General features: G+C 44.4%; 1 protein-coding gene across 3 annotated transcripts in view; it reads left to right on the top strand.

Annotated features, from left to right (window-relative positions):
* The window catches only part of CPNE8 (copine 8), a 260377-nt gene that overhangs the window by 100340 nt on the left and 146856 nt on the right, over positions 1-13181 (top strand). For all 3 annotated transcript variants that reach the window (XM_051850927.3, XM_002712675.6, XM_070049629.2), the window contains exon 6: positions 10967-11043. In XM_051850927.3, coding sequence (XP_051706887.3) covers positions 10967-11043 — 77 coding nt within the window. The remainder of the gene's footprint in view (positions 1-10966; positions 11044-13181) is intronic.

Below are 13181 nucleotides of genomic sequence, written 5' to 3'. Positions count from 1 at the left end.
ACAAAGCATCATGTGACTTCAAAGGTCATTGTTTTTTATAGATTTGTTTTATTTATGAGTAATGTAACTTAGTATTTTATTTATATCTCATGTTTGCAAGTACTAAAAGTACCAGTGTATAGATACTTTTTTTTTTTTTTTGACAGGCAGAGTTAGACAGTGAGAGAGAGAGAGAGAAAGGTCTTCCTTCCATTGGTTCACCCCCCAAATGGCCGCTATGGCTGGTGCTGCGCCAATCTGAAGCCAGGAGCCAGGTGCTTCCTCCTGGTCTCCCGTGCAGGTACAGGGCCCAAGCACTTGGGCCATCCTCTACTGCCTTGCCGGGTCACAGCAGAGAGCTGGACTGGAAGAGGAGCAACCGGGACATAATCTGGCGCCCCAACCGGTACTAGAACCCGGGGTGCTGGTGCTGCAGGCAGAAGATTAGCCTAGTGAGCTGCGGCGCCGACCATAGATACTTTTTTAAAGATTTATTTATTTGAAGTGCAAAATGACAAGAGAGGAGGAGACAGAGACAGAAGGAAAGAGAGAGAGCTAGAGTGCAAGAGGGAGTTGGAGGGAGTGTGGATGCGAGAGAGAGAGAGATCATTCATCTATGATTCACTTCCCAAATGCCCACAGAGGCCAGCGTTGGGCTAGGCAGAAGCCAGGAGCTGGAACTCCATCTGGTTCCCCCATGTGGATGGCAGAAATGCCAACACTTGAGCCGTCATCTGCTGCTTCCCAGGCATGTTAGTGTGGAGCTGGATCAGAGATGGAAGATCTAGGACTCAAACTAACGCTGCAGTGTGGGATGCGAGCATTCCAAGCTAACGCTTGACATGTTGTGCCATGATGCCTTCTCCAATGCGTAGATGATTTTTAAGAATTCACTAATTTTTATCAGTGGCCACCACTTGTTTAAAGCTCAATTTTAATTTAATGGCTTGGCCGGCGCCGCGGCTCACTAGGCTAATCCTCCACCTTGCAGTGCCAGCACACCAGGTTCTAGTCCTGGTCGGGGTGCCGGATTCTGTCCCTGTTGCCCCTCTTCCAGGCCAGCTCTCTGCTGTGGCCCGGGAGTGCAGTGGAGGATGGCCCAAGTGCTTGGGCCCTGCACCCCATGGGAGACCAGGAGAAGCACCTGGCTCCTGCCATCGTCTCAGCACGGTGTGCTGGCCGCAGCGTGCTGGTCGCGGCGGCCATTGGAGGGTGAACCAACGGCAAAGGAAGACCTTTCTCTCTGTCTCTCTCTCTCACTGTCCACTCTGCCTGTCAAAAAATAAAAAAAAATAATAAAAATAATAATTGAGTGGCTCACTTACCTGTCTTCATTTAGAATTCGCCATCAAGAATATCTTGAAGATCAACAGTTGAGTTGGTGGGTACAAGAAATAAATCCTGCTTTAAGGTTTAATTTTTGAAATTATATTTGTAATTTGCCTGAGTTTAGAACTTTTTATTGATCTTTTGGAGGCTGGATTGGCAGTTTTGTGTGTAGATGGATCCATCCATTAAAAAGATAAATCCTTGCCTTGTTGTATTATTATCAAGTTAAAATGTGGTAGATTGTTTCTTCTCTAATATTGAATCTGTTTCATGTTGAATTTGCCTTTTTCACAAACATATAGGTGTGCCCACAACTGTTGAGAAAGTAGGCGTGCCCACCAGAGCATAGACACGCTATGCCCAGTTAGTAAACGTGATTGCCATGCTAGTGAATAATACACAGTGTACCTCACATTGGAGACCCCAGATGGCTGAGTAGGAGAGAGATGTGCTGAGTCTGACGACAGGAAGTTCAAGGAGGAGAAGGGGAGGAATTGCATTCCCTGGTGACCGGGGGAGAGCAGCTTGCAGTGGAAATTCTTACCGTTAAAGATTTATTTGGCCAGCGCCGTGGCTCACTAGGCTGATCCTCTGCCTGCGGCGCTGGTACCCCGGGTTCTAGTCCTGGTTGGGGCACCAGATTCTGTCCCGGTTTCTCCTCTTCCAGTCCAGCTCTCTTCTGTGGCTTGGGAGTACAGTGGAGGATGGCCCAAGTGCTTGGGCCCTGCACCTGCATGGGAGACCAGGAGGAGGCACCTGGCTCCTGGCTTCAGATCGGGTGCAGCACTGGCCGTAGTGGCCATTGTGGGGGTGGGGGGTGAACCAACAGAAGGAAGACCTTTCTCTCTGTCTCTCTCACTGTCTAACTCTGCCTGTCAAAAAAAATTATTTATTTGAAGGCAGAGTCAAAGAGAAATAAGGTGAGAGACCCAGAAGAGAGGTCTTTCATCTTCTGATTCACACCCCAAAGGACCACAAAGGTTTGACCTGGGTTAGTCTGAAGTCAGGAGCCAGGAGCTTCTTCCAGGTTTCCCACGTGGGAGCTTGGACCAGAGCATTTGAGCCATTGTTCTCTGCTTTCCCAGGCACATTAGGAGGGAGCTAGATCTGAAGTGGAGCAGCTGGAACTCAAATCAGTGCCCATGTGGGATGCTGGCTCCACTGGTGGTGGCTTCACTCACTATGCCACAGCATTAGCCCCTGTAGTGGAGGTTGTACAAAGTGAAGAGAGAGTCTGTGGAGCCACAGATACATTACAGTCACGCAGCAGTGAGCAGGAAGCCTCTGGCGATGCCTACAGCCATCACCTTGGAGCAAGGTACCCCACGCCCAGCAGAGAAGAAATGCCTTCTTAATAAGGGGAGCAGAGGCTGCTGAGGTGTCTGCTCAGCTGGGGGATTTTCCTGGAGAGATAAATCTGTTGTCTCCACTCATTTCAGGTCTGGCCTGGAGGGTTTGTGGGGGTGGGTAGTGTACCCCCTTGGGCCTGTGAAGTGTTTCCACCCCTTGCTCTATCACAGTGCCCTGACTCCTTGCCAAGACGCAGCAGCAGCCAGCCCCTTCCAGTTACACAGCTGGCTCTGGGAATGCCATGGTTCTGTGTGTGGTCAGAGAAGGCTGTGGGGCTGAGAGTGGATGCCCTGCACCCTATGACTGTGGGAACTCTGTGACTGTGGTAGGGCGTGGTTGGGTGTTTGGACAGTCACTGTGTCTGGCTTTAGAGACTCAGGGTTCTGTTCTCACACTGAGACATGCACAGATCATTTGTGAGGTTCATACACCTGCATGGGTGAGGTCCATAGGCATTCAATTGGAAGAATTATATCATCTAAATATCCATACTACCGAAAGCAATTCACAGATTCAGTGTGATCCCAAACAGAATACCAAGAACACTGATCTAGAAAAAAACAATGCTGAAATTCATATGGAAACACAAGAGACCCCGAGTAGCTAAAGCAGTCTTAAATAAGGAAACAAAGCCAGAGGCATCTTACTAGATTTCAAGACATACTACAGGGCAGTTATCAAAACACACGAAATATAAATATTGCATGAAATATTGTACAAAAATAGACATGTAGACCAATGTAACAGAACAGAAATCAGTCCATGCATCTACAACCAACTAATCTTTGACAAATGAGCTAATATCAATCCCTGGAGAAAGGACCGCCACTTAATTGGATCTCTACACACAGAAGCATGAAACAAGTCCTCTTTCTTAGAAGTTACATAAAATCAACACATAGTGGGTCAGGGTTATAAATCTCTGAGATAATTTCATCAAGTTACTAGAGAAAAACTTCAGGGAGATTCTGCCAGACATGGGTGTAGGCCAAGAATCCTTGGAAAAGATTCGAGAACACAAGCAGCAAAAGCAAAAACAGACAGACAGATGGGATTACATCAAGCTAAGAAGCTTCTGCACTGCAGAGGAAACTCTCAACAAAATGAAGAGGCAACTGACAGAATGGGAGAAAATATTTGCAAATAGTGAAACTTATAAAGGAGTAATATCCAGAATCTATACAGAGCTCAAGAAACTCAACAACAAAACAAATAATCTAGTTAAAAAGTGGGCAAAGAACATGAATAGGCATTTTTCCAATAATGAAATTCAAATGGGCAACAGACACCTGAAAAAATAATCAAAATCACAAGCCATCAGGGACATGCAGATAAAAACCACAATGAGGTTTCACCTCCCTCCTGGTAGAATAGCTGTCATGCAAGAATAAAAAAATTTTAAATGCTGTTGAGGATGTGGGGTAAAAGGTACCCTAATATACTGTTGGTGGCATGTAAACTAGTACAACCATTATGGAAGACATATGGAGATTCCTCAGGAATCTGAAAATTCTACCATGTAACCCAGAAATTCCACTCCAGGGAATGTACCCAAAGGAAATGGAATTGGCATATGAAAGAGTGATCTATAACCCCATGTTTACTGCAGCTCAACTCACAATAGCTAAGATATGAAATCAACCCAGATGTCTGTCAGCTGATGACTGGATGAAGAAAACATGGTATGTAAAACTATGGAATACTACTCAGCCATAAGAAGAATGAAATCCTGTCTTTTGCAACAGAATGGATGCAACTGGAAGCCATTATGCTTGGTGAAATAAGCCAATTCCCAAAAGACAAATAACATGTGTTCTCTCTGATATGTGATAGTTCATAGAGAATACAAAAAATGTATGGGAATAAAATGACATGTGATTTGGTTGTTTTGTTCAGTCCTGGATTATACTCCTGTGGAACTGTGGTCTTTCTGCATTTTACTTGTTGAGTATTATGGTTAGCAGTGCATTAAGCCTGTGATTATAGAATAGACTGACTTGTTTTTTGAAACTGAAAGAAAAATGAAGGAAGCCTGGGGGTTAAGGGAGGGACAGAGAAAGAGAGAGAAGTGTGGTTATCTTCTGAGAATTGTACCTATAAAATACATGAAATCTATTCTCTTCATATTAATACAAATTATAAAAGTATGCATCAGACCTCTATTTATAGTTGATATGACTTTCATGGATTAATTAAATACAAAGGAAGTCAGAAATACTAGCAGGAAGTGCCAACCATAAAATATGGACAGGTGATGCCAAAATTTTTCACAGATGGTGTGCATTTTCATTACCTTATCAACTTTTACTACAGTGGTTAAAATAATACTGCAAACCAAAAAATTTGGTATCACCTGTTTTCTCTTGCTCTGAGTGTTTAAGTGTGAATGTGGTCAGTATCAGCTAAGTGACCACAAAATGAGTATAAGCCATAGATTGGAGCAGATCATTTATTTTCCATGTGAAAAACAGCTGATTAACTCCTGAACAGCCGAATGTACCCAGTTACTCTGCAATATTAAAACTAAACTATCAGTAAATCTGTTTAATATATATATATATATATATATATATTTGACAGGCAGAGTGGACAGTGAGAGAGACAGAGAGAAAGGTCTTCCTTTTTGCCGTTGGTTCACCCTCCAATGGCTGCCGCGTCCGGCGCACTGCGGCTGGTGCACCGCGCTGATCCGATGGCAGGAGCCAGGTGCTTCTCCTGGTCTTCCATGGGGTGCAGGGCCCAAGCACTTGGGCCATCCTCCACTGCACTCCCGGGCCATAGCAGAGAGCTGGCCTGGAAGAGGGGCAACTGGGACAGAATCCGGCGCCCTGACCGGGACTAGAACCCGGTGTGCCGGCGCCGCTAGGTGGAGGATTAGCCTGTTGAGCCACGGCGCCGGCCCTGTTTAATGTATTTTAATCTGAATTATCTATTAGGGACATTTTATTTTTTAGATGCACATTGATCTTTTTGTAAAATAAAGGCATTTAAAAGTTATTGTCAGTATTTCAGTAGACCTTTTGGGAGAAAGTTGCTACATTATTGAGTGCTTATGAAATTGTTTATGATGGCATTAATGATAAATAGCACATATTGGTTAATTTGTAGCAATGTAGAAATCAGAAGTATGACTTGAATACGTTAATGCCTCCCGGGTAGCAGTGTCTCTGAAATGTGCATCTTTTGCATATGTGTATTTATTAGTGAACATGTAAGAGGAGTTGTGTAAAACACATTTAGATTTTATAATAGCCTAAGCAAGCATTTGTTTAAGAGAATATATATATATATATATATAGAGAGAGAGAGAGAGAGAGGGAGGGAGGGAGAGAATGAATGACTGTAAAATGGTTTGGGGGAAAGAAAAGAACTTATTTAGATAATTTCAGTCCCTTCAGTATTGGAATCCAGCTGAGGATACATATGGAGAATATAGTAATACTCTTTTAATCTGGGGTAGAGAGTTGGACAATTTAGGGAGATGTAGCTCATTAGATGCTTATCATGTCCCAAGCAGCTGTTCCAAGTGCTTTGCCAATGCTGTGTTCATGTAGTACCTTATCTAGCCCTTCCAGCAACTTCTGATAGAAGTATTTCTATTATGTCCACTCTGTAGATTAGGAAACTGAAAAACAGGCACTTTTTTATATCATTCCATGTAAATCAGGAAACAGGCAGTACAGATACTAATAATTCTCATTCTTATGGAATAAGCTGTTCACCTTTGCAAAAATAAGTAAATCTAAGTATATATATGACTTTTAAAGGATACATGAGAATCGTTAATATTTGTGCCTAATAAGAGAATTAGCAAGGAAACAAAATCAGTTCTTTTAATTCAAGTTAAAATTCATTTTATGTGTGCAGAATTCCAAAGTCTGTAGTGGTAATGTAACTTGAGTGAGTGTAGATAAGTGGTAAACGTGATATAAAATAAAATGTAAATGGAAGGAATTGGTCAGTAAATATTAGGACACACAAGAAGTAATAAAATGATAAATTTGAAGGAATAAAAATAGGTTCACCCGTATAGACCAACATCCTCCTATATATTTTTTAAAGATTTTATTATTTAGTTGAGAGGTAGAGTTACAGACAGTGAGGGGGAAAGACAGAGAGAAAGGTCTTCCTTATGTTGGTTCACTCCCCAGATGGCCGCAATGGCTGGAGCTGGGCCAGTGTGAAGCCAGGAGCCAGGTGCTACTTCCTGGTCTCCCATGTGGGTGCAGGGGCCCAAGGACTTGGGCAATCTCCTGCTGCTTTCCCCGGCCATAGCAGAGAGCTGGATTGGAAGTGGAGCAGCCGGGACTAGAACCGGCACCCATATGGGATGCCAGTGCTGCTGGTGGAGCGTTAACCTACTGCACCAAAGCGCCGGCCCCCATCCTCCTGTATTAGCAAGAAGCAGGAGAGGGCCGCGGATGTTGATGTAATAATCAACTCAGACCTGGTGACGGAGCACAGCTTCTTTGTGTTTTGAGGCACATATTAGGAATACGTGTACATTTAGATTTCTCTGGAATAATCTAAGTACATTCTCTCTGATTATCAACTAGGCAGTTGTTCTTTTCAAATAACTTTACCAGTGAGAAGCTCATTTTTGTTAGAATGCTTTGCAGTCTGAACTCTGCTTTTGTATTGCTTTCTCCACTCACTGTTAGGTCTTGCAGCTTTAATATCAATACTTTGAACTGAGGGTGATGTTTGGACACTTTAAAATGTTGCAGTGTGTCCTGTGTGCTAATGTTGTGGTTAATGTACATGTAAATGGATTCCAAAACCAAGTTCTATGAGTTTGCTGTTTATACTATAAAGTGATAACTGTCCCATTCAACACATTTTTTTTCTGATCTCGTGGCCAGTTTGAGGACAGTGCACTAGTTATGGTGATGGGGTACATGGCAGCATTTCTCCATGGTCAGAGACACTGTAGGTTCTGTTTGGTTTGTATGTGGGGTAGAGTTGTGGAAAAGTGCCTGAATTAATACTGGAAATCCTGTTTTGATCTGATTATAATGACTCATCAACTGGAACACAGCATCAGAGAAAGAAACAATAGAGAAGCGCATTCATAGTAGAGCTAGCTTCTATTTCTGTCTTTAACTACAGACCAAAGTTTTTAAAAATATCTATTAAAAGACACTAATTGTGTTACTCATATGATGCAAAATACGTAGGAGATGTGAACTGTGCAGATGCCTGGAATATAGACTGGGTACAAGTTTCCAACACAGTGAGTAGTTGAAGGGTATTACGGGCTCGTTTTGCATTGTGAATGGCAGACATGTTGTTTGATAGGAAATGCACAAACAGATATAAAGCAACTACACCAATCCTATGTTTATATAGGCAAATATCTGGGGACAGTACTCACTGAAATATGCAGATAGCATGTACAGATTAATGCCATAACTGAGTATGCGTTTTGTGGGTTTTTGTTCCTTTTTTATTATTTGCTGTTAATCTTCAATATATGCATGCTCAGTATTTCTGTTTTGTTTTCTTTTTTTTTTTTTTTCTTTCTTTTTTTTTTTTGGACAGGCAGAGTGGACAGTGAGAGAGAGAGACAGAGAGAAAGGTCTTCCTTTTTTGCCGTTGGGTCACCCTCCAATGGCCGCCGCGGTCGGCGCACCGCGCTGATCCGAAGGCAGGAGCCAGGTGCTTCTCCTGGTCTCCCATGGGGTGCAGGGCCCAAGCACTTGGGCCATCCTCCACTGCACTCCCTGGCCACAGCAGAGAGCTGGACAGGAAGAGGGGCAACCGGGACAGAATCCGGCGCCCCGACTGGGACTAGAACCCGGTGTGCCGGCACCGCAAGGCGGAGGATTAGCCTAGTGAGCCGCAGCGCTGGCCAAGCACCGATAGCTTTTATGAGATGTGTTGATCCACTGAGCAGAGCCACTGAATGTGCAGTGTTTGTTACTGCCCTCTAATATAAATACCTTTAGGAAAGGGACTTACTCCCCACCCCCATGTATGTGTTGGGTGTTTAGCTCGCTCCAGCTGCCTTGAGCCATGGAGAACGTTAGGTTCATTGAATTCCCTTCAGCATATTTGTAGAATCTGTTTTGACATTGGCAAAGATAGGCTCTTATTAAAGGAATTTATTTGAATATGTTAAAGCTTTAATTTTTTTCTGTGTGCTTTAACTCAAACTTCAAATGGTTTGCAGTTTTAGGAAGTTGTAGCCCTCTGTCAGTCACCAAGAACCGGGTTCAGAGTCAGATTTTGTGTGTCTCCCTCTCCCCACTCTGTCTGAACCTAACCGCGTGCATGTGCAGTGTACACCAGATCTTGCCTCGGCTACCTAACCGCGTGCATGCGCAGTGTACACCAGATCCTGCCTCGGCTACCTAACCGCGTTCATGCGCAGTGTACACCAGATCCTGCCCCGGCTACCTAACCGCGTGCATGCGCAGTGTGCACCAGATCCTGCCTCGGCTACCTAACCGCGTGCATGCGCAGTGTGCACCAGATCCTGCCCCGGCTACCTAACCGCGTGCATGCGCAGTGTACACCAGATCCTGCCTCGGCTTTCTGCGCTGTCCCCTACCAGTGGCTGCAGCCTGAGTCTGAGCCTCAGTACTTAGCTTCTTAGAGACTACCAGCGCCTTTCCGGTCTTTCCCTTCCCTGCCCTGTCCACTCTCAAACAGGAGCACAGTCGTCTCGTGATCCAGTGTTCTGGGGAGTCGCTGGCCGTTGCTAGTTCTCCTGCGACAGCTTCTTGTCTGGCCATGAAGATCCTCCATGGGCTTGGCCCCTCATCTGCATTTCTTCCCTTTGCTGGAGCTCCTGTCTCACTCCTGACTGTCTTGCCTGTAGTTCTGTTCTGTAATGTGGTGAGTCCCAGCTGTCCTCTCTCCACAGTCCCATTCCCACCTGCATCTCAAGGCTGCTACCTATGAGTACATACACCCTCCCATCCTCCCCCCCAACCATTTTTAAAACGTAGAGCACACCCTGTGCCTCTGTTTGCCTGACTTGGTCACGTAGGTTTTACTTTTGTGGCTTGTTAGGCTGCCGCGTGGTTGAGCCAGATTCCTCTGGTTAAACAGGAGTGGAGAGGCATCATGGCTGGGCAGAGTGGTTAGAGAGTAAGCTTTGGACTCAGACTGTTGGGTTCCGATTATGACTGTGAGGAAGTTACATACTTTCTCCATGCCTCAGTTTCTAATATGTAAAGTGGGGCCATCACTAGTTCTTAACTTCGAGTTGTTGTTTTTCATTTTGTTGTAGATTAGCCATGCTCTGTAATCTCAGTGAGCCAAGGCCAGTGCTTTGCACCCTGAATAGATTTGTTGACTGTGAATTCACCTGGTAAAGCTTGAAGGATGTTGTTCTGCAGAGTCCGCTGTGCAGCCATCCTAGAGCTTTGGCAGGACCACTTGATTGTGCCAGCAACTCAGGAGATCCCCCACCTTGCGCTTTGGGAGAGGCGCTTGGGATCCTGCACAGGCTCTGGTAGAGGGGGAGTCTCCCTGAAACACCCTCCTGTTTTCTCGCTGGTTTCCAGATGGTGTTGGACAAGTGAAGTAGCACTGTGTTGATGGATTTCATTTTTGTAGGTGCCGTGCCAGTCTAGATGCAGAACATTTGGGTTGGTCCTGGATCTGCCGTTTATTGTTTGCATCAAACAGAAAATCAACCTCCCAAACTATTGATTTATGTCTGAACTGAAATGTCAATAACTGATCACTTATTTTTAGTCCTATCCTGGGTCTTGAAAAGCAGAATCATCTAGGTGTATGTTAATGAACATTCAAATACATTTTGCTCAACCCGTTTTTAGGCACTTTCTGTAGACCATTGACTTATGCAGTAACTCATGGAATGTTTAGAACAGTTCTCTCAGGGGCTGCAGGATGTTGGAGTCACAGGAGCAGATGTGTCTCACTCTGCTGTGGCCATGACATCACACCCCCGTCTCTGTGTGCTGCACACTCGCATTTGTCTCCCGACCGACCGACCAGCAGTTCATAGTTTAGAGACCTGCAGAGCCAGGCCACGTGTGTGCTTAAGCCCTCAATATGTTTTCCACTTCCATTTTTTATAAAATGCAAAATGATAAGGGATGCAATGTCTAAAAATTCAAGAAACAAGCTTCCTCTTTGGTTGAAAGCACAGAATGCTATGTAAAGTTATGCAAAAGCCACATGGCAAAATCCATGCAGATTGAGCATATTTTGTCCTTGGCAGTGAGGAAATTCAGTATTTCAACAATGAAAATGATGCAAATGTGATGTTCAAAGTATGTTCTGTCAAGATAGTTTGGGAACTTATGAGCTTTAATCCTTTTATCTATTTTAGGACTTTCTGGGACAAGTGTTTTGTACATTGGGGGAGATTGTTGGTTCACAGGGGAGCCGCCTCGAAAAGCCGATAGTGTAAGTATTGTTTAAATTCTGACAATGAGATGTTAACACCTCAGTTCCTGCTTTGGCAGCTTGTAATTCATGTGTGCATGGCTGTCTAGCACAGGTGGGTTTCTAAGTCTCATTTGAGTTTTGTTCTCCCAAAAAATAATTTTGATGTGTCTGTAAAAAAAAAAAAATATGGTTTCAGCTGTCCTATGCTATGCAAAACATGTTCACGAAATGGAATGAGCAGGTTTATGCAAGATGATGTGTTTTTCCTTTGTGGTATAGCTATTTTGTCACACTAGTACTGTTTGAAAAAGAGATTTTGTGTCTCGAGTCGGGGTCTGTATGTGGCAGCAGCTTGCTGCAGTGTGTTTGATAAATGTGTTTTTGGTGATGGGACTTTAATAAGACTTTTTACTGTTGTGTGTAGAGGGCTGGAAGTGTGTAAATGCTGGGAGAAAGGCAGTCGCTGAGAAGTCCATCTTCATCTCCACCGCCAGTCACTGCCTCCGTGTTTAGTGTTTATGTTGTAGGCCAGCTGCGTGGGATGACCCTGCGTCCTCTAGCTCTAAATAAAGCAGAAAACAAACCCGGCACATTTCCCATAGGTGTTCTCTGTGCTGCTTACCCCTTCCTCCCCTCCTGTGTAGCTTCTCTTGCCTGCTTAGGAACCTCTAAAGGTCTAGGAAGGGCCGTGTAGCAGTTGCCCTAACCACAGCGTCAGAAGCTTTGGGGAATTTTGAAGTCTCTGTATTCATCACTCGTGAGAATCTGAAACTCAAAAAATAACTACGCCAAAAAATGCATAAATCTGCTCATTTTTGACGTGAAATACTTGAAAAGGCCAAGGGATCATTCCCACATTCCATATATAAAGTTGAACTTTATACTTCATGTGTTCAGGACTAGGCTAACAGGAAGTCCACTGATTTTTTTTTTTTTTTTTTACAGACAGATTTAGAGAGAGAGAGAGAGAGAGGGAGAGAGAAAGGTCTTCTTTCCCTTGGTTCACTCCCCAAATGGCCGCTACGGCCAGCCGGCTGTGCTGATCCGAAGCCAGGAGCCAGGTGTTTCCTCCTGGTCTCCCATGGGGTGCAGGGCCCAAGCACTTGGGCCATCCTCCACTGCCTTGCCGGGCCACAGCAGAAATCTGGACTGGAAGAGGGGCAACTGGGACAGAACTGGCGCCCCAACTGGGACTAGAACCTGGGGTGCCAGCACTGCAGGCGGGGGATTAGCCTAGTGAGCTGCGGTGCCGGCCCCACTAATTCTAACTTCTTTCATTTGACTTGATTTTCTTAGAAAATTAATCTGGCAGATTGAAAACTTTCACACATCAGCCACCTTGTAAATAAAAGCTCTTTTCACAGAAATTTGTTGTGACTTAATCATTGAAGTTGCAAGCTTACTATTAAGATACATTCACACTCACTTTAATAAACAAGTGTTAAGTAATCTGTAAAACAAATATAAACATCAAGTGCTTAGGAAAAAGCTGGATTTATTTATTTGAAAAGCAGAGTGACAGTGTCTGTTACAGACAAAAGACCAAAGAAACCAAATGATCTGTTTATGCACATGGCTTAACTAGATTCCTTTCTCAAGAGTCCAGCCCTATCTTCTGTCTTTGCTTACTTTTGTACCCAACATTTAGCAAGGCAGGAATGAGGCAGTTTTGAGGCCCTTTCGGGGAGCACACTGTTATCTTAGGCCCTCAGGGATTAACAAATCACAGCTGCAAGGTGAGATAGTTTTACACACAGGACCAAGTAAATTATAACTTAAAGACCATTGCAGAGGCACACGACTGTCTGTCTTAGGTATGCGGCTGGGCCTCTATGGCGGGTGTAGACCCTGTTTCTAGAATCAGAATGGGTTTGATTAGACCCAGCTGGACCTTTGATAACAAGTGGAGGGAGTCTGTGGCAGTCCCTTGAACTGGCTCCTTTAATGTCCAGCAGGAGAAGGTCTGTAACAGGGGGAGAAGAGAAGGAACAGAGATGGAGAGAGAGAGAGACACATACACACACACACACACACACACAGAAAGAGAGAGATCTTTTACCTGTTGGGTCATTACCCAATTGGCCATGATGGCTGAGGCTGAGGCAGGTCCAAGCCAGGGGCCAAGAACACCATCTGGGTCTCCCATATGGGAGGCA

This window comes from Oryctolagus cuniculus, chromosome 9 (assembly GCF_051225735.1).
Source record: "Oryctolagus cuniculus isolate XC-2025 breed Fujian yellow rabbit chromosome 9, ASM5122573v1, whole genome shotgun sequence".
NCBI lineage: Eukaryota > Metazoa > Chordata > Mammalia > Lagomorpha > Leporidae > Oryctolagus > Oryctolagus cuniculus.
The sequence above is the reverse complement of the archived record's forward strand: the minus strand, read 5'-3'. Positions and strand labels throughout refer to the sequence as shown.